Source organism: Erinaceus europaeus, chromosome 16 (assembly GCF_950295315.1).
Source record: "Erinaceus europaeus chromosome 16, mEriEur2.1, whole genome shotgun sequence".
In the NCBI taxonomy this organism is placed as follows: Eukaryota; Metazoa; Chordata; class Mammalia; order Eulipotyphla; family Erinaceidae; genus Erinaceus; species Erinaceus europaeus.
Genome location: NC_080177.1, coordinates 12,178,565 through 12,206,236, shown reverse-complemented (window position 1 = coordinate 12,206,236; position 27,672 = coordinate 12,178,565). Strand labels below are relative to the sequence as shown.

Here is a 27,672-nt window from a genome sequence, read left to right as displayed (position 1 = left end):
AAATAAATAAAGATAATTAAAAAAAAAATTTTTTTTAAAGGGAGTCGGACGGTAGAGCAGCAGGTTAAGCGCAGGTGGCACAAAACACAAGGACCAGCGTAAGGAACCTGGTTCGAGCCCCCAGCTCCCCACCTGCTGGGGAGTTGTTTCACAAGCAGTCAAGCAGGTCTGCAGGTCTCTCTCTTTCTCTCCCTCCCTCCTGTCTCCCCCTCCTCTCTCCATTTCTCTCTGTCTTACCCAACAACAACGGTATCAATAATAATTACAGCAATAAAGGGCAACAAAAGGGAATAAATAAATATAAAAAAAAATACAAATAGACCTCCAAACCTTCAGATAGCTAATTTTTTTTAAAAAAAAGATAGAAGCCAGGGCCTAGCAACTAAGCAATGTGTGGAGTCAGAAAAAGGCCTACGCAGTGCTGCCGCATCTGTAATGAACTTGATTTATTGTTAGAGTTGGAGGCGGCTCCATTACAGCAGCTGAGAACTACAGCAAGGAGTTGGGGCGGGTAAGCAGAGCAAGGCAGCAGAGGGTGGGAGCTAGGGAGAACACAAGGCAAGTTCATTTTGCTTTCCACAGTCATTTGGCTGAGAGCCAAGCCCTGTCGAGAAAAAGCCAGTGTCTGGGTTTCCAAGCCAGCCCTAGCCTGGCAGGGCTGCTCATGGGCTTGCTTGGGGCGAGGTCCTCTTCTGGAGCGGTCTTTTCCGCCTATTTTCATCTCATTCAGTAGTTCAGTTCTCCTCAGCTTCCCCTCTCTTTTTCCTTCCTCCCTCTCATTTTCCCCAAGTCCTCTGGCATGGTGTCCACTTCCCAGATCCTTTATCCAAGAGTTTGAGGCTGGAAAGGCAGCCAGTGTTCCCATTTCAGCTGCATGATGGCATCGTGGAATGTTGGGGGGGGAGTGTCACACATTGCTGGGGTGTCATATGTTGGGATGTCAGGCAATGGCTTATTTTTTAACCCATTATACACCAGGCCATGGCAGATGACCACATGCAGACAAGCCAAGCAGGGGATGAGAAAGGGGCAGGATAATCCAAGTGGGCAGGTGAAGATTTCTATCGGTCAGGAAGCTTGGAAGAATTCTGGGATGGGGGCTGGGCTCTCCTTGCCCCTTTGCACTGCCCGGTAGGCCTGGTCCGGGTACTGCCCTGAATGCAAATGGTATGAAGCAGCAACCGATAATCTCCTTCCTCTCTCACCAGTCTGTTGATTAAAAGAGCTTCAAGTTTTGGATTGAGACATTCAGATATAGAGGGAAGCAGTGGGACAGTGTAGCAGCGGGTGTGCCCCCAGGCCCCTGGCTGAACCCCAGTGTTAGTGGGTAGGGGGATGGGAGATGGAGGAAAAGGACACAGCCCTGGGCACCTTACAGACAGTATCCTGCCCCTAGGTCACATAAATTACTAATGGAGATCTTTCCTTGGGTTGCTAAATAAATAGATTACGATAAAGAGGTCCCTGGGGCTTGGGATAGGATCTCCCTCCAGAAAGGAGGAAGTTACTCTCTGAGACCCATCTTGCTCCCCACCCAAGACCAGCATTTGGCAGTGCTAGAGAGGGTGTCACTCCAGGGTTCTCTGGTACCGGGTAACCTCCTGTGCCAACCATCTAGCCCCCTCCCGATCCTGTCTCTGTTACCTTTGGTTTTGACATGAGGGGGAAGAACAACTCCTCCCATTCAGCCCAGCCCCACTCCTCACAAGACATCCTGTCGCTGCCCTGCTCCCCAGCTCCCATCTCCCTGGACTAGGAAGGACTAGGCGGTAGCCATTTGCTAAGGGAGCTGGGGGAGCAGGTGTGTGGGGAGGGGAGAGGGGCCCTTTCAGAACTCAATCTTGCAGGCCGGGAAAGACTCATCCTGCATGACCACGGTACTGCTGCTGGCCAGCACCAGAACATTCAGCTGTTGCTGCTGCTCATGAGTCTGCTGGTACCATTCACGCGTCACTTCTGTGTCATGAGTCGGGATCAAAGTCACCTGGCAAAGAGATAAGACATGCCAGGTGGGGGGTGAGTGGTATGCCTGGCTGAGAGCACGTATTAATCATAAGGACCCAGTATTCAAGCCCCTGGTCTCCATTTGCAGGGGGGAAGCTTCATGAGCGGTGAAGCAGGGCTGCAGGTGTCTCTCTGTCTCTGTCTCTATCTCTCCCTCCCCCCTCAATTTCTGTGTCCTACCAAATAAAAGAAAGGTGGAAAAAGGCTGCTGGGAGCAGTGGATTCATTATGCAGGCACTGAGCTGTAGCAATAACTCTGGTGACAATAAAAAGATCAATTAATTTTTGAAAGGATGTGTCAGGTATGAGACAGCAAGCAAGGGGTTCAGGGTGCTTGATGGACTTGGTCCCGGAGAACAGACAGTGGTCCACCACTGTCTCAGATCCCATCAGACGTCCTGGTTGGCTCCCCCACCACTCACCTGCAGATTCTCTCCCCACTGGGCCTTGCCCTCCAGCAGGGCATCCAGCACGGCCCGGCTCGGCTCACCATTGGCAGGGTCGTTCCCACTGACCACATAGTAGGATGCACGCACTCGACGGAAGAAGTCAAGGTCAGCGGTCTTGCCACTACAATGATTAGGGATATAGGCGAGGTCCACATAGACGGGGGGGCCAGTGCCTCCCTTGGAACCCAAGGCCGCTGTGGATACAAGCAGAGAGAGAATAGACCACTTGTGGCAACCTTCTCCTTCCTTCCCTCTCCCACCCAGCCACACCCAGCCCAAGCCCACAACTCATCCTCTATACTTACTGGGTCCTGCCTTGAGGCCATTGACCAGGCCCTTGGACACGGGGCTGTGTCCATCCTTTTCGTCTTGGCTTGGAGTGCTGCGTGTTCGTGGTGGGACCCGTGATGCTCGGTCTGCCGTCCCTTTACCAGGGGTGGGTGAGCGTTTTCCCCGGAGATCCAGACGCCGAGCTGGAGAAGCAGGCTTGGCCCTGCCGAGCGGCCTGCGCCCTACTCGCCCCTGTGCCTTCTCCTTCTCCCGGAGCCTCTCTACCCTTCCTGACTCTGAGCTGAGCCCCTCGGGGTCAGCCATGCACACGTCAGGGCGGGGAGGGGACGGGCGGGGGTCTGGCTGGGAGACAGGAGGGGGGTCATGGCCAAGCCTTGGGTGATGCGTTCCACTGACCCCCCCAGCTTTGTCTACAGGCAGGAAGTCCCCGTCTTCATCTGAGTCAAGGGCTGCCTCAGCTGTGATGGAGGGACACTCCTCAGTTTCTGGCGGGACGTCAGAATCTGACTGTGAGGAGCCTGAGTCACTGGCTGATGTGGGAGGTGTCTCATCAGCCACAGGGCATGGGCCCCCTGCGCCCTCTGGCCCCCCTCCCCGTCGCCGCCCACCCCTCCCTGCCAGCTGAGCTTCCTCAGTTGAGAGATCACTGTCATCCATGGTTGGGGGCATAGATGGATTCAGGAAGGACGGGGAGAGCTCCCCATGGTGGGGCTGGGGCTCAGCAGCACATCCCTGGGGCCCAGCCTCCATGTCAGGGGAGAGGCTTCTGGACAGACCTCCAGAGGCCCCTCCAGGGCATAGTGACTGCTCAGAGGAGGGCAGTGTGTCAGGCCGGGAGCTTCTCTCGGCTTCCTCAAGCCAGGTGCCTCGTTCCCAGGCTGGGCAGGCCTCAGCCTCTTCATGCTCCGCCTTAGCTGGGGCAGAACCTGGGGGCTTGGGGCTGGTTTCAGTTGGGGCAGGACTCAGGGGCTTGGGGCTGGTTTCAGTTGGGGCAGGACCCAGGGGCTTGGGGCTGGTTTCAGTTGGGGCAGGACCCGGGGGCTTGGGGCTGGTTTCAGTTGGGGCAGGACCCGGGGGCTTGGGGCTGGTTTCAGATGGACCATTGCTGGCACCATCTCCAGAGGGACCCTGCAAGGGGCTGGGCTTCTTGGCTGCATCTGAGCACTCCAGGCGGCAGGGCAAGGTGCCTTCATCCAAGTCTGCAGGCAGGCTTGGAGCTGCAGCTGGGGCTGGGTCCCCAGGAGCTAGGGGTGCTGGGCTCAGAGAAGTGAGATCCCAAAGGCTGTGAGCAGTGGGCTCCAGCCCTGGGACCTGATCTCCAGATCCCTGTTCTGCAGCCTCCAGGCCAAGAGGGAAGCGCTCAGCCACACTGGAAACCACAGGTGTGGTGGCCTCAGAGGAGGAGCCTTCAGACAGGGCTGGTGAGGCAGGCTGGGGCAGACTGGAGAGGAGAGGGGTCCCAGGAGAGCTGGGGGATGGGAGCTGGGGCAGAGAGGAGTCCAGGCTGGGGGCCTTGGTAACTTCTAAGTACTCATCGTGCCGGGTTCTGGTTGGGGGCCCTGGGGCAAGAGCCAGAGCTCGATCCCCGGAGAAGGCAAGAGAACCACAGGGTGCAGAGCGGGGTTCAGCCGGAGAGGGCAGTTGTCGGGGAGCTGGCTGCAGAGAGGAGAAGCCAAAGGCTGAGGCAGGAAAGTCCAGGCTGGGTCGGACAGAACCCAGGTGTGGGTCTAAGGAAGGGCTTGGATGGGCCTTGCCTGCAGGCCACAGGGTGGAGGGCCCAGCCAGGGTGGAGTGAGGGGGGCTTGGGGACTGGGCCTCTTTCTCTGGCTGCTCCCGGGCCCCCTTCTCCAGCTCTGAGTCACTAGTGCTGTCATCCCAGTGTGCCCGGCCTGATTCTTTGGGAGATGGGGTTCTTCTCTCTGGGCTACCGCTCAGGATGTTACCATTAAGTGGGGATCCTGGGCCTTTGCTCAGGGGGAGAGGAACACGGGGGGGTACTGCAGGTGGGGTGAGACTGGGCCCTGACTCAGGCTCCTGCCTAGGGGGTACGGTGGGTCCCGCCAGCGCTGCATAGCTGAAGGGTGGCGTGTCAGATTGTAGGCTCTTGGGGGAGACAGGAGATGAAAGCTCCTTCTCTGCAGACGTGTTTCTGCCGGCCGCTTCCTCCTTAGTGGAGATGCGTGGAGGCCAGTCCCCAGCTGCCCCCAGCGGAGGCTCCCTTGTGGGGCATGCAGGGCCAAGCCCAGTGAGCATCATCTGCTCATATATGTCTGCGTACTGGAAGCTTCTATCATCTGGGTAGGGTGTGGGCTCTCTCTCCTCGGGCTCAGTCTGCTCGAGCTGCTTGGTGGAGTGGCTCTCAGTGGCCTCTGGAACCTTTGAGGCATGGACGCTGCTGTCGGGAGCCCGAACGCCACCTTCTTCTTCCCTTTCCCCTTCAGCCTTGCGGTAGTCCTTCCCCAGTGGGGAGTATGGCCCACCTTCCAGCTCAGCTGCCCCCTCCTGCACTGCTGCCACCACACTGTCATACTCAGCTGTGCCCCACGAGAAGGGTGCAGGAGTGTGTGGCTCTGGCGCATGTGTGGGGGGTGCTGGGGCAGGGGAGAGGGGTACTGGGGGCAGGGGTCTGTCCTTGGGCACCCACGGTGGGATTTCAGCCAGCCAGGATGGGGTGGTGGGTTCGTTCCTCACGGGTGGCATGAACTTGGGCTCTGAACTTGGGCTCTCCTGTCCTGGGGTGGGAGGAACCCTCTGTCCTTCCACCTCAGGCGGGGATGATGGAGGAGAGATGATCTCAAAAGGGGAGCGGGTCAGCCTGTCCTCGTCCTCTGGTGGCAGCCCAACTGGTGACTCAGCAAGCCAGCGCTCCACCTCCAGACCCTTCTGTGGGGAGATCTTCTGGAAACCCTTGAAGTCTGGAGCCCAGGGGCTCGGGGGCATATGCTCTAAGGGAGGCACCTCTTGCTCATCATCTGCCCCCTCATCGAGGAATGTGCTCTCCCGCTCCTCTGTGTATCGAGGACGGGCCCCCTGTCCATCCAGTTCGTGAGGGAACCAGACCTTCCGCTCACAGCTCAGTTCCCGCCAGTACTTGTCCTGCTCCAGGGTCACATTCTCTCTGCTCTGCCAGTACCAGTCCTCCTGTTCAGCAGCGGTGTCCTCCCAGGTTGGGGCAGGCACTTTCTGTTCTCCAACAGGCTCCCCTCTGACCGGAGATGTTTCTTGCCACTCCCTGACCACATCTTGCTCTTGCCAGAACTTCTCTTCCTGGTCCTCCTGCACTAGAATCTTATCCTCATGCACTGGAGTCTCTTTCAGCGCCTGGCTTTTGGTCTTCTCCAAAAGAGCTTCTTCCTTCTGCTCTGCAGTCTTGGCTTTTTCTGGGGATTTTTCTTCTAGACTCTTCTCCTTTGGTTTCATCATTTTATCCTCCTGCACTGGACTCTCCTGCTCCTGAGTTTTGTTCTTCTCTTCCAGATCTTTATCTTTCTGTTCAACAGCTTTGCTTTGTTCCGGGGCTTTATCTTTCTGTTCTAAGGCCCAGTATTTTTGTTCTACAATCTGATCTTCCATTTCTAAGACCTGGTCCTTCTGTTCCTGGCCCTTGTCTTTTTCATCTAAGTCTGTATCTTTTTGTTCCAAGGCCTTCTCCTTCTGTCCCTGAGCCTTGTCCTGTTCAGGGGCTTTGTCTGTCTCATCTGAGGCCTTGCCCTTCAGTTCAGGCACTTGGTCCTCTGGGGTCTTACCTTGATATTCAGAGTCTCTGAGTTTTTGTTCGAAGGCTTCACCTTTCTCTTCTGGAACCTTGTCTTGTTTCAGGGTCTTGTCTTTTGATTCCAGGGTCTTGTCTTCCTGTTCCAGGACTATGTCCTGTGGTTCTAAGTCCCTGCCTTTTTGTTCGAAAGCCTGATCGTGCTCTTCCACAACCTTGCTCTCTTCCTCCAGAGTCTCCCCTTCCTGATGACCAGCTATGTCCTTCTGTTCAGTGACAAAATCCTTCTGCTCCAGAGTTTTGTCCTTCTGTGGCTGGATTTCACCCTTTGGCTCAGGTCCCTTGTCCTTCTGCTCCAGGGTGTTGTCTCTCAACTCTGGAGCTTTACCTTCCCACTCCATGGCAATGTCTTCCATGACTGAACTTGGCAAAGACTCAGGACTCTTGGCATAGGAGCTCTCAGATGTCAGGATGTTTTCACCAGGGCTTGTGATCACTCCGGGTGAGAGTTTCCCATCACCTGACAGTGGAGAGTGAGAGAAGGAGCTGACAGGTACTTTTCTATCATGACCTTCATCTGGGATGTCTGCCTGTGCAGAGTACCCAGGGGTCCCCTCTGTGAAAGGGGACACTGTGGCTGCCTGGATTTCTAGAAGGGGCCCAGGGGTTAAGTGGAGAGCAGTGTCCTCAACCTGCTTCACTTGAATCTTTTCTTCCTTTCCAAGGTTTAGTTCCCCAAACTGGAGGGTTCCAAGGTTTTCTGGAGAGAGCTGCTTAGACGAGATATCCAGAGAGGTCTCCTTGCTGGGACTCTCTTCTGAAAGAGAAAGAGACCTGGTATCTTCTGGAGAGGCCTCTGGCCAAAGGTTTTTGTGTAGATGGTGTTCTGTCACGACAGAGGGAGACCTGGTGCTGGCCTCTTGGTTGGCAGAGTCTGGGGAAACCACACTGAGGACAGAGAGGGACTCAGCATCGTCAGGAGAGAGGCTTTGGTCTTGGGGCATCTCATTTTTCTGAGGTTCACCAGGTTCTTGAACTGATGTCCTCAAACTTGTGGAAGGGGTTTCTGTGTCCAGGACTAAGCCTGTGGGCTCTTCTCCTTCCACAGTCTGAAAGACAATTGCTTTGTCCTGGTCTGGCAATAGTTGGATGGTGCAGCCAGTCTGTCCCCCAATAATGCTGGGGGGTGCTTCCTGCACCTGGGGGCTCTTGGCTAGGGACACCTTTCCTGTCTCCTCGAGGATACCTACTACTTTGGGCGCTGGCTTGACTGTCTCCTCTGTGGCTTCTTCCTTGCCTACACCTGGTGTATGCACAGTGCCTCCCCAGGAGTCTGCTTCCTGAAAGTCTTGGGGCTCAGACTTCTCTTCCACTGGGGACTGATGAAAGGGTGTGTGGGTGGCACTGGGTGGGCCAGATGGTGGAGGAGAGGCCATCTTCACTGTGCTGTCATCTGGGCTAATGCAGCGCTCCTCTGCTTCTGCAGGGGCTGCTTCCCCTGGCTGTAGGGTGTGCCCGGGGGCACCAAACATTGGGGTCCCATACTCACTGTGAAGTTTCTCGGCCATCTCTCTTTTTGCAGTCTTCTCTGTCTCTCCCACAGCTCTCTCACCTGACAAGCCTCTCCCTGAAATCTCTCCTCTCTTCTCGGACTCCCCGGTCACAGAGAAATCCTCACAGGGCGGTGATTTGAAGCCTTTGTCTTCCTCCAGCGAGGATGTAGGTGAGATGGTACCAGCTGATGGCACGTAGTCCAAGCCCTGAGTGGCTTCGGTGCGGGAGGAGGGGATGCTTGTGACTGTGTCGAGCAGCAGGGAGCTTTTCCCTGTCTCTTCTGTCTGGGGGGCTGTGAGTGAAGCCACAGACTGGTCCTCAGCCACGGATGTAGCAAAGGAAGAAAGCTTGTCACACTCCGTGATTGAGGTGGCTGAGGACACATGTTCCTCTTCAGCCAAAGGGGCAGCCACCATGTTGGGGGCATAGGTGAGTTCAGTCTCTGGTGCTGCATAACCCTTGCTAGAGGTGGCAGGGGCTGCAGTGTCCACTGACTGGCTTGCCTCAAAGGGACCAGAGCCTTCGGGCCCAGGGAGGTCATAGGTACTTGCAGGAAACCTTGGTGGAGCTGGACGTTCCTCTGGCTCATCATGGATCTCTTCATCAGAGATGGTCTGTTCAGTCTCTGAGTAGCCAGGAATTGTCTCATCCTGGATGTAAGAGACATGCTCAGTGGCTCCTGCAGGTGTGGCCAGACTGCTAAGGAAAGATGAGGTCTCCTTCTCAGGGACCTTACTCGGGAGTCCCAGTTCCCGGCCTCCAAGAGCCTCCCTGCCCCTTGCAGTGACCTTCAAGGCTTCCTGTCTATGTTTCTGGTAAAAACTCTCAGCCTTTGTCTCTTCCTCTTCCTCCTCATCTGAAGGGTGCAACTCCTCCATTTCTTCCACCTCAGCCTTTTCAATCACATCCTCCTTCATCTCAGGCTCACTTTCAGCTCTGGCTTCCAGCTCTTGCCTCTCTGTCTCTTTCTGAGTCTTTTCCTCCCACGTCTCTTTCTCTTCCTTGGTTTCAGCCCCGGAGTCTGGGCCTCTGTCTTTGCCACTCGGCTCCTGGGGAGCATCCAGGACCAACTCTTTTTCCTTTGTCATGGGTTCTTCTTGTTCCAGTCCTGTGACAGAGGGTGGTATTCCTTGGCTAACTGTGCTTGTGGGAGTCTCTTCTGTCATATCTGGAGGGAGTGGTTTCTCTCCTGACCCTAAGTCCCTTTGCTCAGCCAGCAAGGCCTTCTCCTCACGCTTCATCTCCTCAAAGTCCTGTGTGAGGTCCTCGGGGGAGGAAAGGGCCAGTTCCATGTGCCCACTGACTGTCGGGAGTGGGACAACCCCCTTCTGGGCTGGGGGTGTCCGGGGCTCAGAAATCGGTTCCTTCTCTCCTCGGACAGTCCGACTCTTGTCCACTTTGACCCTTCCAGGGGCCTTGGCTTTATAGAGGGTCTTCCGAACCTCAGGAGTAAAGGGCTTCAGGTCTGGCTTGGAAATCTTCTTGACTTCAGGCTTGGTATCTTTCCTCTTCTCCTCTTTTTTGATGTCCTTCTTCTCCTCCTTCCTCCCTTCATCCTTCTTGAGTTCCTTCCTCTCTTTCTTAATCTCTTTTTTCTCTTTGTCCTTTTTCTCATCCAGCTTTGAGATCTTTTCTTTCAGGTGTTTCTTCCCCACTTTGTCTTTGATCATCTTTCGCTTCTCTGCCTTCAGTGCCTCGCTTGACTCGGTCCTCACCCTCTCGGGCTTGGCAGGCTTCTCTGGGAGCTTTTCAGATGCCTCTTTTGCCTTCTTTTCTGTCTTGGCTAACTCCTTGGCCAGTTCAGAGCGGGCCTCCTTGGCGCCCTCTTCGGCCACCTCCTCCCGTTTGGCCAGCTTGCTCACAGCTGTCTTGGTGGTGGCCTTGAGACTCTCCTTGCTGTCTGCTCGCTGTTTGATTTTGCTGGGTTTGAGGTTGGCAGGCACAGCCCCAGACGCCAGGTCCTTCTGCGTGGCCACAGGGTAGCGCAAGAAGTCCAGGTGCCGGAGCTTTTCCAGACCTTCTAGGATCTTGTTCTGGGGAGCATTCCCTGGGAAAAGCACACGCACTATCTTCTCCGTGGGGCTGGCTGGGAGCCAGACCACCAGAGCTGTGATGGAGGTCAGGTATGGCACCGAGATCTCTGCCTCCTTGCCATTGGCCAGCACGATGCCTGTCTTAGCTTTACTGTTCCCTGCCCACTTCTGCATAAGGAACTGCATCTCCTTGCTGTCCTTGACTGGATTGAGGACATACATGTCCAGCCGGCCCACTCCCATCTTGTGGAAGAGGGTCAGTGGCTCGATGGTGTTGCTGACCACGCGATACAGAGGCTCGGCCTGGATGCCCAGGCGGTTCAGGTGCTGCAGCGTGAGGCAGGCCTCTTCGATGCTGCGCTTGGCCTTCCGGGAGGCATCAGGCAGCCGCAGCTTGTCAGGCACATTGAAGAAGACGACGCCAAGCTCAGGGGAGATGAGGTTCTTCACCCAGTCGCTGTAGCTGCTGGATCCCTGGGACTGCTCCTCCTCCAGTTCTGCCACCTTGCGCTGCAGGAGCCCATTGATGCCCGGCAAGTTGTCCGCCCCAATGTGGGTGAGCAGCACCGAGTCAATGCGGTCCAGGTGCCGCACCAGCTTCCAGAAGCAGGACTTGCGATCGGAGCCGCCGTCCACCAGGATGTTGAAGCCATTGACGGCAAAGAGGGCAGAGTCCCCGCGGCCCCCGGGGAAGATGTAGCAGCAAGGCTTAGAGAGCTTGAGGAAGCCCCCTGAAGTGGGGGGCTCTAACAAGTCGAAGGGGGATGGCACGTCCACGGTCTCAGAGACGTACTCTGAGAACTCAGACACGCCATCCATGGTGGGCAGTGTGGGCTCAGGGTTTAGCCAGAGGTGCAGGGTCTCTTGGGAACTGGAGAGTCCCAGGTGGCTCCAGTCACCCTCCCCCAAGCAGGACACGGTGAGAGAGGCTTGGATCCCAGGGTCTCTGTTGCTGAGCAATTGGGCAATCTAGAGAAAGGAGCAGTAGAAGCTTAATCAGGGGAGTCCGGCAGTAGTGCAGAGGGTTAAGAGCACGTGGAGCAAAGCATAAGGACTGGTGTAAGGATCCCGGTTCGAGCCCCTGGCTCCCCACCTACAGGGGAGTTGCTCCATAGGCAGTAAAGCAGGTCTGCAGGTGTCTTATCTTTCTCTCTCCCTCTCTGTCTTCCCCTCCTCTCTCCATTTCTCTCTGTCCTATACAACAATGATGACATCAACAATAATAACTACAACAATAGAAAACAACAAGGGCAACAAAAAGGGAAAAATAAATATAAATAAATATTTTTTAAAAAGAAAGAAAGGCCAATAACCAGAAAGAAGTGTTAGAGTGTTACATTCTAACAGGCATGAAGGATGCCTCTGATGGGCTTTTAAGTGGACTACATATGGCTAAGAAGTCTCTAAACTAGAGTATGTAGACAGATTAAAAATATCAATAGAATTCTCAAAAAAAAAAAAGAAGAAGAAGAAGCTTGATCAGGCCACTGTCTCAGACTCACACTGTGGGATTTCTACCTCTATCCAAGGTAACCTCCTCCCCTCCTACCATGGTCCCCAGCCATTCAGCAATACAAATACTCTTTCCCAGATCCTGCCCACCCCTCCACCAGCTAGAGCCCTGCCCCATTTGCCCTTCCTCCCAGACAGCAGACATGCAGCTTACCTCCGGGTGGTGCAGGACCTGGGCAAAGCTTTGGTAGGAGTAGGAGCCACTCTGTAGGATGAGGTCTCCCCCAGGCTCTAAAGTTTGCCCACTCAAGATGAGGAGTTTGTGAGCTGATGGACTGCTGAGGAGATGGTGAACCTAGAATGTGAGTTGGGGGTAGAGGAAACCCAGGCAAAGGCATGAAGGTTCCTGGTGTCATTTCCCCAGCCCCTCACAGCCCCCCCCCCCCCCAGAACTGCAGGCACCACTCAGCTGGTAGCTCCACTCCTGAGTGCAGCTGGATATTGAAAGGTAGCTGAGATGGTGGCGGGGGGGGGGGGGGGGGATGGTTCAAAGTCAAGTTCAGGAATTCTTGGTCTCACAGAAGCAAGGTTGGGTTACAGCACTTATAATAGCAGGTCCTGTTGGCAAGGCCTTACCTCAGAGCTGATGCTGTCGGCACTGGGGTTCACCAGGATGACGGTCTCGAGGACTTCACTCTGATGGGAGAGAGTCCTCTGGCCTGAGGAGAGATGAGGGGATTTGTACACAGATGTAGGTGTGCACTAGCATGGAGAGGGACTGTGTGGGGGCGAGGGGATAGAAAAGGATGTTCTCTCCGAAAATGGGGCTGAAGAGAACCCTGGATCTCCTTAGATTCTGACATTTCTGAATGAAGTCTAGGGACTGGCTCCTCTAGTCCCTTCCTTCCATGGTTTCCTCTTCCCCTGCTCTGTACTGGATGTCTTCTCCCTCCCTTCATCCGCTACCCCCCCAGTGCCCCCCCACCCCCCTGCCCCAGACTGCCCTGCTGAAAAGAAGCTTTTGTCCCTCTGGGTCACTAGGCTCCTGGTGCTGCCTGGGGATAGGGGGAGGACTCAGCTGGAGGGAGGGCTCCCAGGACTATGCTTCTTGCCTCACCCGCTTGCCTCTGCCCTGGGCTTTTATGCCAGCATAGTGTCTGCAGACAAGATGGGAGCTTCCAGGCCCACGCCTAGAGACATCTCCACCCCCCCCCTACTCCCAGCCAATCTCCCGTGCTAGGCCAGAACTCCCATTCCCAGTGCCTCAGCCCCATCTATTTAAACCCTCAGGGTTTTATAATTCAAAGAATAGAAATAGGACTATAACTTCTCGTTCCGTTCTCTGGTTTTTCAGAGGCCCAACCTACAGTAACAAACATGAGCGCACACACATTTTGTTCCCACCCCCAGAGGACTCAGAGCTCCCTCTCCCACTTCAACGTCCTGTCCCCAGGCTCTGAAGAGGTCTGGTTCACTACCTCACAAACCAGCCTGCGTGACCAGTAGTTTCTTCTCTCACCTTTGCCCCTCTCCTGTGGGTCTTCTGCCATGAAGATAATAACTTGGGAGTCACAAGGAAGAAACAAACCCAGGAGGGAGCATGGGTTTCACAGAGTGTTTCCCAGACCACAGAGAAAGACAGGAGACATCAAGGACTGCATCAGCGAAAGAGGCAGGCAAGCCAGGTCCCTGCTCAGGCCTTTCCCAGTGGCCACAGAGAGGAGATGTGTGTACCTCTGTGTACCTTACAGAGTAGAGCAGATGGCCAGGGGAGTGGATATTCATAATCTGCCCCCCCTACCCCAGACCCTCTTCCATGACTCAGCTCTTCCTTTTCTGAGGTTGGGGCAACAAGAGCCTGGGGACTGGGCCTTTGTCAAACTCTGTGGTGTCCTTGGGATCAGGGCTACAGTGACAGCTGCAGAGGAGATGAGCTGTAGTGGATGGTGTGAGACGCTCAAACCCTCCACAGGGTGAGCAGTGCCTGAAGGAGCAGAGGAGGGAAGTCTGAGAGGGAGACTAGACTGGCGGGGAGAGACGGGCTGAACAGGGCTGTCAAGGTTCAGGGAACAGCCAGGCCAGAACAGGCCAGATTCAGAAGGGCCATTTCTCCTGCCCGCCCCACCCCATCACACCCCACCTCACAGGTCACGTATCTGAGATCCCAAGAGAACTATCTACCCACCTACCATAGTCCCCAGTCCCAAGATTACACTCACTTTTCTGATCCAGTTTAAACCTTGTCTCTAAGACAAGGTTTAAACCTTCCCTAAGGAACAGAAGCCATGTGCCACCCCCCACACCTCCCCCCTCCAGGTAAACCCTGGGGCTGACTTGCAATCTCCTTGCTTACCTCCTGCACCCCCTCCTACTCAGGCTTGGGTTTAGAAAGCCGGGTTTCTCTCTCTTCTGCTGGCCAGCCCCCACCCCGACCCCCCACCCCAGGCCAGGGCGGGTGGGGGCGGCGCGGGCAGGTGTCTCCGCAGCGGCGGCAGCTGCAGTTTGCCGCAGTGTGTGAGTGTGAGCGAGTGTGCGCGCTAAGCCCGGCTCCGGCTCCGGCTCCGCCCCCACCCCCCACCCCAGCATGACAAGTCATTTTCTTGGCTGCCTCTGCATGGGGGTTGGGGGGGGCAGAGAGGGAGAAGAAACCTCCTCCGTGCGAGCCCCCATCTTGGGAAGAGCGGCCTAGGGGAGTGGGGGGGTGGGGCCGAGGCCAGGAACGTGTGTGTGGTGGGGGGGTAGTTGATAGCATGGAGGTGCAGGGCAGCTCCCGGGAAACAGTATACTCAATCCTAACATGCAAGAAAGCCCGGGCGGTAGCGGGGTGGGGGGCTTAGAGCCCCAGTCTCAAACCAGTCTCCCGGAATTGGGGTGTGGAGGACCCAGTACCCAGAGGCAGGGCCGGGAGGAGGCTGGTGCCACGTCTCAAGGACCCTTTTCTCCCTTCTTTCCCACACTGTCCCCCACCTTCCCTTACTTGCAAAAACAAAAAACAAAAAAACTCGCCATCCTGCTCCCCACCCCCCACCCTCCACTCCCAGATGGGAGCAGCTGAGCCACCGGGCAGCTGACACCCAGAGACCCTCCCAGGAGGAGCATGCCCACAACACCCGCCTTTCCCTCCCATTCCTCTGTCCCTGCCCAAAGACGTGCCCCCCAATTCTTTCCAGCACCCCAGGCTGCCAGGCAGCACCAGTGCCACCCTCCTCCGCGGCTGCCCAGCGCAGGCCGAAAGGGGGACTGTCACGGCCTGGACCCCCAGAATCTCCACTTGGTTCTGGATCCCCACCCACCCCGCAGCCAGTGATGTCCATCCCTCTCTGTTCCTCCAACCTGCCCAGCTCCAGACACAACAGATGTTAACTCCGAGTGACCCTATCCCACCTCCCAATCACAGCATCCCCCTCAACCCCCCCCCCCCCCGCGCCCAGCCCTTTGGCTGGGGGTGGGTTCTTACCCTGGGGTGTGGGAGGGAGCCCCGCATGGAGGCTGCAGCTCCGGCCTCAGCCCGCAGCTTCAGCAAAGAGTCTGCGGCACTTGGGGCGGGGGGTGGGGAGTGGGGGGGGGGGGCGCTGGATGCGGGAGGGCGGTGCCGGGGCGGGGAAGAGGGGCTGGTCAATGACGAGGCACTCGAGACTTAACTGTTTCTTTGCCTTTCACAAGGTCAGTGTTTCTGTGCTTCTGCCTAGTTCTGGGGGTGCCCCGGAGCAGGCTTGCAACTGAAAGAGCCAGGGTGGCCTGGGGAAGGGGGGAGGAAGAGAAGGGAGAGAGGGCTCTTCTCCCCCAGCCCTGTTCAGTGCAGAAGTAGTTTTTCAGCTCTAGTCAAAAGACCAACTTACCCACACTAAGGGTGCACAGTGTGTGTGGGGTGGGGGGATACACAGGAGGTCTGGGCCGTCTGGACCCTCCTCCCTCTCTCTGGAACCATCTGCTGCCTTTTCCCTCAGACCCAGGAATGACCTTCAATCCCTGAAGTCGTTGGAGACAAAGAGGTTGGGGGGCTGGAAGCAAAGGGAAGGAGGAGTGAGCAGAGGGTTTAAGAAGAAGGCTGGGGAAGCTTGGAGTTCCGCTGGCTTCTAAGCCACAGCTGCAAAAGGGAGGGCAGATATCTTAGGTGAGAGAGTAGCTTCAAGTCATGGAGCAGACACATGGGCATCAGCCCATTTCAGGTGGGCCACAAGGACCCTGGGGGTCACAGACAGGTCTGTGCCAACGCAGCACTGATACTTGGGGCACTGAGTATGAAGAGATAACCCATCCTGCCTTTCAGTGAGTTAGCAAGGACTGCAGGAAGATCACCATAGTCTTAAGTCCAAGTAAGTTTTTTTTTTTTTTTACTATAGGTCAATTATTAAACGTGACAAAGCATTCTTTGAATTAAAAAAAAAAAAGTAGAGTGGCAGATCCCTATTCTCTCCTTGCCTATGTCCTTGTCTATGTCTCTTTGATGTCTTTTTTTTTTTTTTTAGCCTGCCAATATTGACCTTATTCCCCTTTGTCTTGGATTCAGTGGTGTGCTCTAAGCCTCTCTGGGAAGATCTGGAGCCTTCTTGCACTTAGTTCTGACCCAGTGATGCTGGTGCCCTCACTGGGTCAGTCCTTCCCTCCCCTCTTCCTTTCCGGGGATCCCTCCGGGTTCTGGCCAACTCTTCTCGCTTTTCTTGCCTTGACATCCACCCACTCATACCCCAGCACCAGCCCCACCCTTGCCCCTGGCTCCCAAGGGCTGTTTTTGAAGGTCAGAGAAGCCAAAATAGTCTCAGCTCTCAGCATCCTCCATCTCCCACTAACTGCAGCCAGAAGAGAGGAGGAGCTGAGTCACCAGTCCGAGGGGGAGGGGAAAGGCTTTAGAACAGAGGGGGAGGAATTCTCGCTCAGATGCTGGGATGCGAAGCAGCAACATGGCAACAGCTCTGTTTGGAGAGAGAAGGCCATCTGCAGAGATACACAACACAAACCAGGCTGAATGCAGAGCATCACAAAAATCCCTTCTGCAACTTGATAGGTCTTATTTCTTCCCATCTCAAATCTTCTAGCTCCTTTAGGCTTTCAAGGGCTCTCTGCAGTGTGCTAAGAAGGAAACTTGAGTAGGCATTTGGCTTGAGAACAAATACACCATTTTCCAGCTCAATGCAGGACCCACTTATTCTCAGCTGTTACTACCAAGAATCACAACCTGAACAAGGTTTCAACTTAGTATGGAGGTTTCCTGCAGCCTTCACCCCTCTGAGCAGCCATCTACCATAGCCAACCATGCACCCCTGTACGCCTAGGTTCTGCTGCAATGAAACAGTGAGATGCCAAAGAAGAGGGAAAGGCCTAGACTTGGGCACAAAGTGAGATCAGAAATCCTGGGTTTGAGACCTGCCTCTGCCATTTCGTTAATCATGCTGTTAAAGAAGCCAGTTAGGGAATCTGGCAGTAGCACAGTGGGTTAAGCACAAAGACTGGGTCCCAGTTTGAGCCCCCTCTGGCTCCCCACCTGCAGGGAAGTCACTTCACAAGCCTTCACAAACGGTGAAGCAGGTCTGCAGGTGTCTGTCTTTCTCTCCCCCTCTCTGTCTTCCCCTCCTCTCTCCATTGCTCTCTGTCCTATCCAACAATGATATCAAAAAAAATAATAATAACTACAACAATAAAAAAAACAAGGGCAACAAAAGGGAGTAAATAAAATAAATATTTAGAAAAATTAAAAAAGAAGAAGAAGCCAGTTAAGCAGCCAGGAAGATAAACTGAGGCTTCCGGTTTGAGATTCTGTGTTGTATATACTAGATTGGCGCCCTAGCCTCCCTCTCTCTCTCTCTCTCTCTCTGAAACTCTCTAATGTGAAATAAATGAAAATAATAAGTTTTAAAAGGACAACAACAATAATAACTACAACAATAAAACAACAAGGGCAACAAAAGGGAATAAATAAATATTTTTTAAAAGTTTTAAAAAGGAGTGAATTTTTTGAAATGCATAGAATGAAGTATAAAATAAGTATAACATTAATACCATCCTCCAACAATGCTGTGAGAATTAAATGGCATAAGATGGAAAAATGTATTGCACCAAAGTAAAGGGCAGGTGGGAGGTACTTTCAGGTCCTGGTGCAGGATGGTGGAGGAGGACCTAGACTGGGGGTGTTTTGCTGGGGGGGTCCAGTGGTGGAGGACCTGGTTGAGCACACATATTACAAAGCACAAGGACCTAGGTTCAAGCCACCAGTCCCCACCTGCAGGGGGAAAAGCTTTACAAGTTGTGAAGCAGGGCTACAGCTGTCTCTCACCCCCTTCCTTTTCAATTTCTGGCTGTCTTTATCCAATACACAAATAAAGATTTTATTTTTTTTAAAAGTTAAGAGAGAATTTGCTGTAAACCATTAATCCCCCAGTAAAAAATAAAAAAAGATGAAAAAGTACTTCATTCTTAGAACGTTCTTAAGCCTGCAATGCACAAATCACTGAAGGGGAAAAGGAAAACATTTAAAATGCCACTAGAAATATGTCTCCCGTTTGTGAGAGATGTATGAGATGAGAGATTACCTAGGCAAGCAGGGGTATTCTAAATTAGAATCTCAGAACACACCAGCTCCATCCCCATGTAAACCCAGAACTAGAGATGCCTATAGGAAGGAACTTAAGATACTGTTGTGTCCTTGCTTTTCCCTTTGAGACAGAAATGTGGTCTCCAGTTGGTGGGACCAGTGAGCTGCTATATTAATTCAGAATGGCTGTCATATTTGCAGAGGTAGCTCTCCATAGTAATGGAGAGTCCAACAGAAAGCCTTCAATCCCAGCCTGTTTTTTTTTTTTTTTTTTTTTTACCACAGCACTGCTCAGCTCTGGTTAATGGTGGTGCAGGGGATTGAAACTTTGACTTTGGAGCCTCAGGCATGAGAGTCTGTTTGCATAGCCATTATGTATCTACCCCCAACCCCAGCCAGTGTTTTATAGAAGTTCTCACTTGGGCATCAGGTGATGGTGCACTGGGTTAAGCACCACTTTTAGTGCAAAGTGCAAGGATCCCAGTTTGAGCCCCTGGCAACCCACCAGCAGGGGGGTCGCTTCACAAGTGGTGAAGCAGGTTTGCAGGTGTCTATTTTTTTCTCCCCATCTATATGTTCCTCTCCTCTCTCAATTTCTCTGTCTTGTCCATCCTGTCCAATAAAATGGAAAAAAAAGACCACCAGGAGCAGTGGATTCATAGTGCTGGCACAAAGCCCCACAGATAACCCTAGAAGAAGAAGAAAAAAAAATTATGTCTTTTCTATCAATGTCCAGTGGTAGAAATGTCAGTGTTATTTAAACTCAGTTTTCCACTAATTGCTTCTGAGTTTGTTTTATTAGCTTAGAAGCTTCAGTCTCTTTGCAGAGAGAGGAGGAAGACTCCAATGCATCTCTGGAAGATTCGATGCAAAATTCTCCTTGTAAAGCTTTTTACCAGATTTGTCCACTAGAAGGAGCTGGGCCCCTGACTCTCCATCAGAGGGTCACTCCCTAGTGGGTGTGTGTTGGCATGGAGTGAGGAAGTGCTAGGAATGATTCACACGCCTGGTCATTGCAGTGTATATTTTCATCCTCTTTCTCCATATTTTGGTCTAAGTTCAGAGAAGAGTCGAGAAGGGTGGTAGCTCCTTCCCTGGGTTGTGCAGATAGGATTAAATCAGAAGGTACTAGCACATCCTCCTATGCCCATCCCAGCAGCCTCTCCCCTAATGTGAAGCTGAAGGGAGGGGCAGTGTCTGCAGCTGCTCTGGGCTGACTGTTGTTTATGGGGACAGCTGACAGAGGAGCCAGCAGGGGTGGAGCTGTGGCTGTCTTGAGCCATGTGAGTTTTTCCAGGAAATTCTCCTCTATTCTCCAGGGACACAGACAGGTCACCATGACGATGTCCAATGCCTCACCCCCTCCACCACCAAAGAAAAAAATTAGTTAACTAAAGTAAGTCCTGATCTTGGATGTGTGACCCTAAGCTCCTTTAGGGCACCATCAAAACAATTATTATGGGAGTCGTTCGGTAGCGCCGCAGGTTAAGCCCACATGGTGCAAAGCGCAAGGACCAGCGTAAAGATCCCGGTTTGAGCCCCCCAGGTTCACCCTCATAGGCAGTGAAGCAGATCTGCAGGTGTCTTTCTTTCCCCCTCTCTGTCTTCCCCTCCTCTCTCCATTTCTCTCTATCCTATCCAACAATGACGACATCAATAATAACTACAACAATAAAAAAACAAGGGCAACAAAAAGGAATAAAATAAATAAAAAAACAATTATATTGAAAAGAACTAGTAGGTCTTTATATAACAGGGCTTATTTCTTTTTTCAATATTTATTTATTCATTTTTGTTGCATTTGTTGTTTTATTGTTGTCATCGTTGTTGGATAGGACAGAGAAATGGAGAGAGGAGGGGAAGACAGAGAGGGCAGAGAAAGACAGACACCTGTTGACCTGCGTCACTGCCTGTGAATCGACTCCCCTGCAGGTGGGGAGCTGGGGGCTCAAACCTGGATCCTTACGCTGGTCCTTGCGCTTTGTGCAATATGCGCTTAACCCACTGCGCTAATGCCCGACTCCCATCAGGGCTTATTTCTAAGAGGTGCCTCAGAAGAGGCACACCCACAACTTAATTTGAAGAAAGACTATGTATTTGGTTTGATTTCTATTCATTTTTACATCATTCCAGAAAGCAACCTATTCTTAATTCTCACTAATCAAAAAGACAAGATTAGGACTCAGTGGAGAAGCAATTACAGAAGCCAGTCATCCTACCTTATACACCCCATAAAAATTTAGGTCTGGGGAGTAGGGCGGTAGTGTGCCGGTTAAGGGATGTGGCTCAAAGCACAAGGACCAGCATAAGGATCCCGGTTCAAACTCCTGGTTCCCCACCTGCAAGGGGGTTGCTTCACAAGCGGTGAAGCAGGTCTACAGGTGTCTATCTTTCTCTCCCCCCCACCCCCGTCTTCCCCTCCTCTCTCCTTTCTCTCTGTCCTATCCAACAATGACGACAACAATAATAACTACAACAATAAAACAACAAGGGCAACAAAAGAGAATAAATAAATATTTTTTAAAAAAAAGAATTTAGGTCCACACTCCCAGAGGGATAAAGAATAGGGAAACCTCCAATGAATGGGATGGGACATGAAATTCTAGTGTTGATAACTGTATGGAATTGTACCTCTGTTATCTTACAATTTTGTTAATCATTATTAAATCACTAATAAAAAATAAAGTAAAAAAAGGCAAGATGAGAGAATGTGGTGTGAATTATTAACATCAGGAAGTAATCTCCAAACTTCAATTCCATCTTTAGTTTCCTTCTCTGTCATTTCCCTTCTCCAGCTCTGCACCAAATCTCCTAGGAGGAGTAAACAGTAAAACTGCTCATTTTCAGTCACCAGTGCTAACAGGAGAAGCCATGATGTGAGTGCTTCTAAATAGAAGGCAGGCTCAAAACAGTAAGTGGCTAACTTCACAGGCAGCCGTCTTATGAAGATGCTAGCCTCACATTTTTTAAATGCTTCACATGTCCCTCAGATAACGGAGCATTAGTTATATTAGCCATTTTTTTCTTTGCTCTAGAAACATCTCAAGAGGAATTGGTGATCAGGGAAGTGACCCAAGATCTCACAAATAGCAGGAGGAGCAGGAAGAGAAGGAGAGGAGATTTATCTATATAAGATATGAATTCAAAGCACAAAGACCGGCGTAAGGATCCCAGTTCGAGTCCCTACCTCCCCACCTTCAGGGGAGTCGCTTCACAAGTGGTGAAACAGGTCTGCAGGTGTCTATCTTTCTCTCCTCCTCTTTGTCTTTCCCTTCTCTCTCCATTTCTCTCTGTCCTATCCAACACGACATCAATAACAACAATAATAATAACTATAACAATAAAACAACAAGGGCAACAGAAGGGAAATAAATAAATACTTTTTAAAAATCTTTAAAAAGTGGTCCGGGAGGTGGCACAGTGGATAAAGCATCAGACTCTCAAGTATGAAGTCCTGAGTTCAATCTCCAGCAGCACATGTACCAGAGTGATGTCTGGTTCTTTCTCAATCCTCCTATCTTTCTCATTAATAAATAAATAAAATGTTTTTTTTTAAATCTTAAAAAAAAAATATGGGAGTCAGGCGGTAGCGCAGTGGGTTAAGCGCAGGTGGTGCGAAGCGCAAGGAGCGGCATAAGGATTCCAGTTCGAGCCCCCAGCTCCCCACCTGCAGGGGAGTCGCTTCACAGGCGGTGAAGCAGGTCTGCAGGTGTCTGTGTTTCTCTCCCCCTCTCTGTCTTCCCCTCCTCTCTCCATTTCTCTCTGTCCTATCCAACAACGACAGCAATGACAACAACAACAATAACTACAACAATAAAACAACAAGGGCAACAAAAGGAAATAAATAAATATTAAAAAAAAGATATAGGGAGTCGGGTGGTAGCGCAGTGGGATAAGCTCAGGTGGCAGAAAGCACAAGATCCCGGTTCAAGCCCCCGGCTCCCCACCTACAGCGAAGTCGATTCACAGGCGGTGAAGCAGGTCTGCAGGTGTCTATTTTGCTCTCCCCCTCTCTGTGTTCCCCTCCTCTCTCCATTTCTCTCTGTCCTATCCAACAACAATGACATCAATAAGTACAACAATAAAAAAACAAGGGCAACAAAAGGTAATAAATAAATAAATACCGAAAAAAAAAAGGTATGAATTCAGTCCCCACCTGCAGGGGGAAAGCTTCATGGGAGGTGAAGTAGTGCTGCTGCAGGTCTCTCTTTCTCTCTCCTCTATGTCCCCCTTTCCCTCTCTATTTCTGTCTGTCTCTATCCAATAAAATAACTTAAAAATAAAAATAAAAAACAGCTGCTGAACTTGAAAAAAGAAAAAAGAAATGAATTCAGGGGGGCAGGTGGTAGTGCACTCAGCTAAGTGCACAGGTTACGATGCACAAAGACCCGGCTTGAGCCTCCAGTCCTCACGTACAGGGAGGATGCTTTCCAAGAAGCAAAGAAGGTCTACAGTTGTCTGTCTTTCTCTTTCCCTCTCTACCTCCCCCTGCCCGCTTCAGTTTCTCTCTGTCCTATCAAACAACAACAACTTTTAAAGGAAAATGTGGCCTCCAGGAGCAGTGGATTCCTAGTGCTTTAAAAAAATAATTAGCAATTAAAAATATGAATTCAGGGGACCAGGTGGTGGCATATCTGGTTGAGCACACATGTTACCATGGGCAAGGATGGTAATTATGGGCCCCAGTTCCCACCTACAGGGGAAAGCTTCAGAAGCAGCGAAGTGGTGTTGTAGGTGTCTCTCTTCCTCTCTGTCTCTCCTTCCCTTCTCAGGTTCTCTCTGTCCTATCAGATTAAAAAAAAAAAAAGGCAGCTAGGGAAACAGCATAATGATTATGCAAAAGATTTTTACACCTGAGGCCTAGAGGTCCCAGGTTCAATCCCCAGTACCACTATCAGCAAAAGCTGAGTAGTGCTCTGGTTTTTCACTCTATACCTTTCTCTCTGTAGGTCTCTCATTAAAATACAATTTAAAAATATGTTCTTTTAAATCAGAAGTGGTAAATTCGTAGTGTAGGCACTGAGCTCCAGAGATAACCCTGGTGTCAATCGAAAAAATATGAATTGATAGGGGAGTCGGGCTGTAGCGCAGCGGGTTAAGCGCAGGTGGCGCAAAGCACAAGGACCGACATAAGGATCCCGGTTCGAACCCAGGCTCCCCACCTGCAGGGGAGTCGCTTCACAGGTGGTGAAGCAGGTCTGCAGGTGTCTGTCTTTCTCTCCTCCTCTCTGTCTTCCCCTCCTCTCTCCATTTCTCTCTGTCCTATCCAACAACGACAACAACAATAATAACTACAACAATAAAACAACAAGGGCAACAAAAGGGAATAAATAAATTAAATAAATATTAAAAAAAAGAAAAATATGAATTGAGTTAGATGAATTTTATATTCCTTGGAGGTACTAGCACATGGATCGGTGTATCATTGTATAAGCAGATGTGCAAAACTTTATTTTTTTGCCTCCAGGGTTATCGCTGGGACTCAGTGCCTGTGCTACGAATTAACTGCTCACGCAGTCATTTTTTTTAATTTGTTTTATTTTTTGGATATGACAGAAATTGAGAGGGGAGGGGAAGACAGAGAGAGGGGGAGAGAAAGATATAGACACCTGCAGACCTGCTTCACCGCTTAACAAGCGACACCCCCACCCCGGCAGGTGGGGAGCCAGGGGCTCAAACTGGGATTCTTGAGTGGGTCCTTGTACTTCATACTATGTGTACTTAACCCAGCCCCCTGGCCCCCACAGAACTTTAATAACAGGACACAGTACTTTCTATAGTTGTCCCCACAAATACTGGCCTGGGATTGGAGCTCTAAAATATTTGTTCAAGTCCCTAGCCCTTTTCTGTTATCCAGCAGAATGGAGAAGTGCATTCTACAAACTGATCTCAGAGACATACCTTACACGGTGACTACCACATGCAGCAGTAAATGCAGGAGATCCTGCTTTCACACCGGATTTGACGATGCTCATCAGCCTTTGGGGTCAGGGTTTTCTGCTCTGTTCTACTCTGGACACCAGCTTGCCATAGCAAAGGAGGAAACAGAAGCCCTGAAATGTGACCTGTACGCTGTGGAGCCTGAGGGGAAGTGCTATACAAGGGGATGGAAAGGTCAGTGAAGGGTTTAGGGGTCTCTGAAAAGGAAAACAGAGAGGCTGGGGTTCACAGAAAGGGGGACACAAAAAAGAGTGAATTTTTTGCATAGTAGGTGATAGACCGATCACTCAAGAAGTATCTCATTTCTTCAGTGTGCCTCAAAAACTGTCCATAATAAGTGTTCCTCTTCTCAGCTAGAAAATACCTTTTCAAGGTTCCCTCTACCACGCCACCATCTGTCTGCAAAGTATACTGGACATGTAGGAATAGCTATGAGGTTTTGCAACTTACCCCTCAGGAAGCTCTCCCTTCTTCCTAAGCCAAATCTCCTGGCAAGGCCAGTTCTAGGGAGATTGAACCCTTGCTCTCCCGCGGCCAGCTCGCACCCAAAAGACTAAGTAAGACAAATGACACTAGTTCTAACCTTTGACATCTGAGGAGAAGTGAGCTAGATGCCGAGTAATGAAGAGTCTCAATTGTTGATTCAAGTCAAAGGATGACAAGTCAATGTTCCAGGAGAGAATCCCTGTGAGAGAAAAAGAAACAAAGAGGGTTCTAGATAAGCTGGGGGATTGTACTTCAGGTGTGCTTCCAAATTCACAGAAGGGGGAAGGAGAAGAAGGAGATAAAGGCAATCACCACGATCAGCCTCACAGATGTCATTTTTAAAATATTTGTCTCAGGAGTTGGCCGGTAGCGCAGTGCATTAAGTGCATGTGGTGCGGAGCACAAGGACCAGCATAAGGATCCTGGTTCGAGTCTCCGGCTCCCAATCTGCAGGGGTGAAGCAGGTCTGCAGGTGTCTATCTTTCTCTCCCCCTCTCTGTCTTCCTCTCCTCTCTCCATTTTTCTCTGTCCTATCCAACAACAATGACATCAATAATAACTACAACAATAAAACAAGGGCAACAAAAAAGGAAATAAATAAATATAAAAAATTAAAAATATATTTGTTTCTGGGATGGGGAGATAGCACGGTGGTTATGTAAAAAGAAAATGTTTGTATACTGTATGAGTGACAATGAGAGAGGAGGGAGAGAGAACCAGAGCACTGCTCAGTTCTGGCCAAGATAGTGTTGGGGGCTGATCCTACAGCCTCTGAGACCTCAGGCTTGCATGTTGGTGCTATAATGGAATGAGCTATCTCCCTGATCCCTCACTGATGTCCTTATTTACTTATTTTCTTTTTTTTGTGATTTTTTATTATATTTATTTATTTTCCCTTTTGTTGCCCTTGTTGTTTTATTGTTGTAGTTATTGATGTCGTCATTGTTGAATAGGACAGAGAGAAATGGAGAGAGGAGGGGAAGACAGAAAGGGGGAGAGAAAGATAGACACCTGCAGACCTGCTTCACCGCCTGTGAAGCGACTCCCCTACAGGTGGGGAGCCAGGGCTCGTGTGGGAGATTGAACCTGGGACTTTGGAGCCTCAGACATTAAAGTCTTTTTGTGTAACCATTATGGTATCTCCCCACTCTATTCTCATTTTTTTTTTTGCCTTCAGGGTTATCGCTGGGGCTCAGTGCCTGCACATTGGTATTTTTTCCCCTTTTGTTGCCCTTGTTGTTTATCATTGTTATTATTATTATTATCATTGTTATTGCTGTCTTTGTTGTTGGATAGGACAGACAGAAATCGAGAGAGGACTGGAAGACAGAGAGGGGAAGAGAAAGATAGACACCTACAGACCTGCTTCACCGCTTGTGAAGTGACCCCCCACACACAGGTGGGGAGCCAGGGGCTCGAACCCGGATTCTTATGCGGGTCCTTGTCAGGTGTGCTTACCCCGCTGCACTACCCCCCACCCCAGCCCCCTCTCACTGATGTTTTTAAAAGAAAGGTAGGTAGCTAGCTCTCTGAAGGAAATAGCTCAGCAGCTGTTCTGATACAGAACATGCATGTCTGAGACTCCTGGTTAGAGCCCTAGCGCCATATGTTCTAGTGTGGTTCTCTGAATCTTCTCTCCCATGTGAAACTCTACTGTGACCTCAGGCATGCTGGTTGGTGCTCCAACAGAATGAGCTGTGCCCTGGCCCCTCAGTGATTTTATTTATTTTCTTACCAGAGCTGTGGCTTATGACTGTGTAGGGAGCTGAACCTGGACTTCGGAAAGCAAGGAGGCTGGGGCTTACAGAAGGGGGAATGAGAGAAAAGAGTGGATTTTTGCTTAGCAGGTGATTGATCAATTGCTCAAGAAGTACCTCATTTCCTTAATGTACCTCAAAAACTGTCCATAATAAGTGTCCCTCTTCTCTGCTAGAAATTACATTTTCAAGGTTCCCTTTACTATGCCACCATCTAACTGCAAAGTATACAGGACATGTAGGAATAGCTATAGGTTTTTGCAACTTTCCCCTCAGGATGCCCTCCCTTCTCCTTAAGCCATAATCCCCACACAGTCATAAACCACGGCTCTGGTAAGAAAATAAGTAAATAAAAACATCAGTGAGGGTGCAGGGAGATAGCTCATTCTTTTACAGCACCAACCTCCTGCATTTATTTATATGAAACAAATAAAACAAATCTTTTTAAAAAAGAAATAATTGAGGCTAAATTTGGTAATAAATGAATTTTCTTGTAAAGATTTTCTTACAGCCTACCCATTGTAATAGCAGTGGCACCCAAAGGCACAATCCCAGACACTGGGACTGCCCTTCTGGTCCTTTCTGCTAGATAGGAAGCTACACTCTCCTCTGCCCTCCTCCTCGCCCCCACCCCTTTGCAGCTGGCTTCCAACCCGCAGGTGGCTGGCTCCGCAGCACTGCGCCACAGGCAGGATCCGGGCGAGAGGGGTGAGTACTGAGGAGCTTGTGGCCACAAAGGTCACTCTCTCAGGTTGGTCACCAGCACTGGGAGATTGGAGATTTATCCGTGGCATTCAGAAAACACAACTGACCCTGTTCAGGGACCCTCAAGAAGAAATAAAGGTAGGGACATGGACTCTCCAGGGGCTGATGAAGACTTTTAGGACAGTCTAGCCAGAGCCACTGCGGAAGATTGGGGTGTGAGCAGAGCAGTAGAGTAGCTCCCAGGGCTGCATGTACAGAAATCTGCCCCCCACCCCCATCTATGGGAGATTGCAGAACGCCCCAGGGGTGTGCAGGAAGGATGGGCATATTAGCCATTCGTGAGGATACAGACGCATAACAAGGAAGATGCTGGCAAGAAGGGGTGATGGTTCGGATTAACAAGGCACGCAGACCTCAGCAAGTGCACACTAGGCATAGAGGATGCTCTGGGAGGTGAATGCAGATGGCGGAGAAGCGCGGATGAAGGATGTCCCGAGCGCGCAGCCAGGACAGCGGCTCACCTTGTTCAAGGTGGGCCCTCACGGCCCTCAGCTGACTTTCTGTCCCGATATCCCCGATCACGATGAGCAAAGAGTGTTTTCGCGGGTCCCAGCGTGCGGCTAGGGCCTCGCAGAGCGGCTCCGCGGGGTTCTGAGCCGGCTGCGCTCGGGGGTTGCGGAACCCCAGCCCCGCACTTGTCTCCATGGCAACGCCGCGAGGCTGCCGGGGCCCAGCCTCGGTCTCCATGGAAACTCCTTTG

At 51.4% G+C, this 27,672-nt stretch overlaps 1 protein-coding gene across 2 annotated transcripts; it reads right to left on the bottom strand.

The window, feature by feature from the left end:
- Positions 1-422: 422 nt before the first annotated feature.
- MAP1A (microtubule associated protein 1A) lies at positions 423-27,672 on the bottom strand. Of its 2 annotated transcripts, XM_060174532.1 has the most exons (7): positions 27,434-27,672; positions 24,548-24,649; positions 12,132-12,214; positions 11,710-11,850; positions 2,759-11,012; positions 2,427-2,647; positions 423-1,984 (listed from the first exon to the last, which is right to left on the bottom strand). In XM_060174532.1, exons 1-7 carry the CDS (start codon positions 27,657-27,659, stop codon positions 1,829-1,831), a joined length of 9,183 nt encoding a protein of 3,060 aa, XP_060030515.1. In that variant the 5' UTR covers positions 27,660-27,672; the 3' UTR covers positions 423-1,828. The 2 variants fall into 2 exon arrangements, with proteins under 2 accessions (XP_060030515.1, XP_060030516.1); XM_060174533.1 differs by lacking the exons at positions 24,548-24,649; positions 27,434-27,672 and adding an exon at positions 14,953-15,055.

Excerpts from the sequence above, each read along its gene's own strand:
- MAP1A (XM_060174532.1), bottom strand. The coding sequence starts at position 27,659 with ATGGAGACCGAGGCTGGGCCCCGGCAGCCTCGCGGCGTTGCCATGGAG. Across the intron at positions 12,215-24,547 it reads CTTCTCCTCAGATGTCAAAG|GCCAGAGGACTCTCTCCCAT; the intron begins GTTAGAACTAGT and ends ATCTCTCCTCAG. Across the intron at positions 11,013-11,709 it reads AGGTCCTGCACCACCCGGAG|ATTGCCCAATTGCTCAGCAA; the intron begins GTAAGCTGCATG and ends TCCTTTCTCTAG.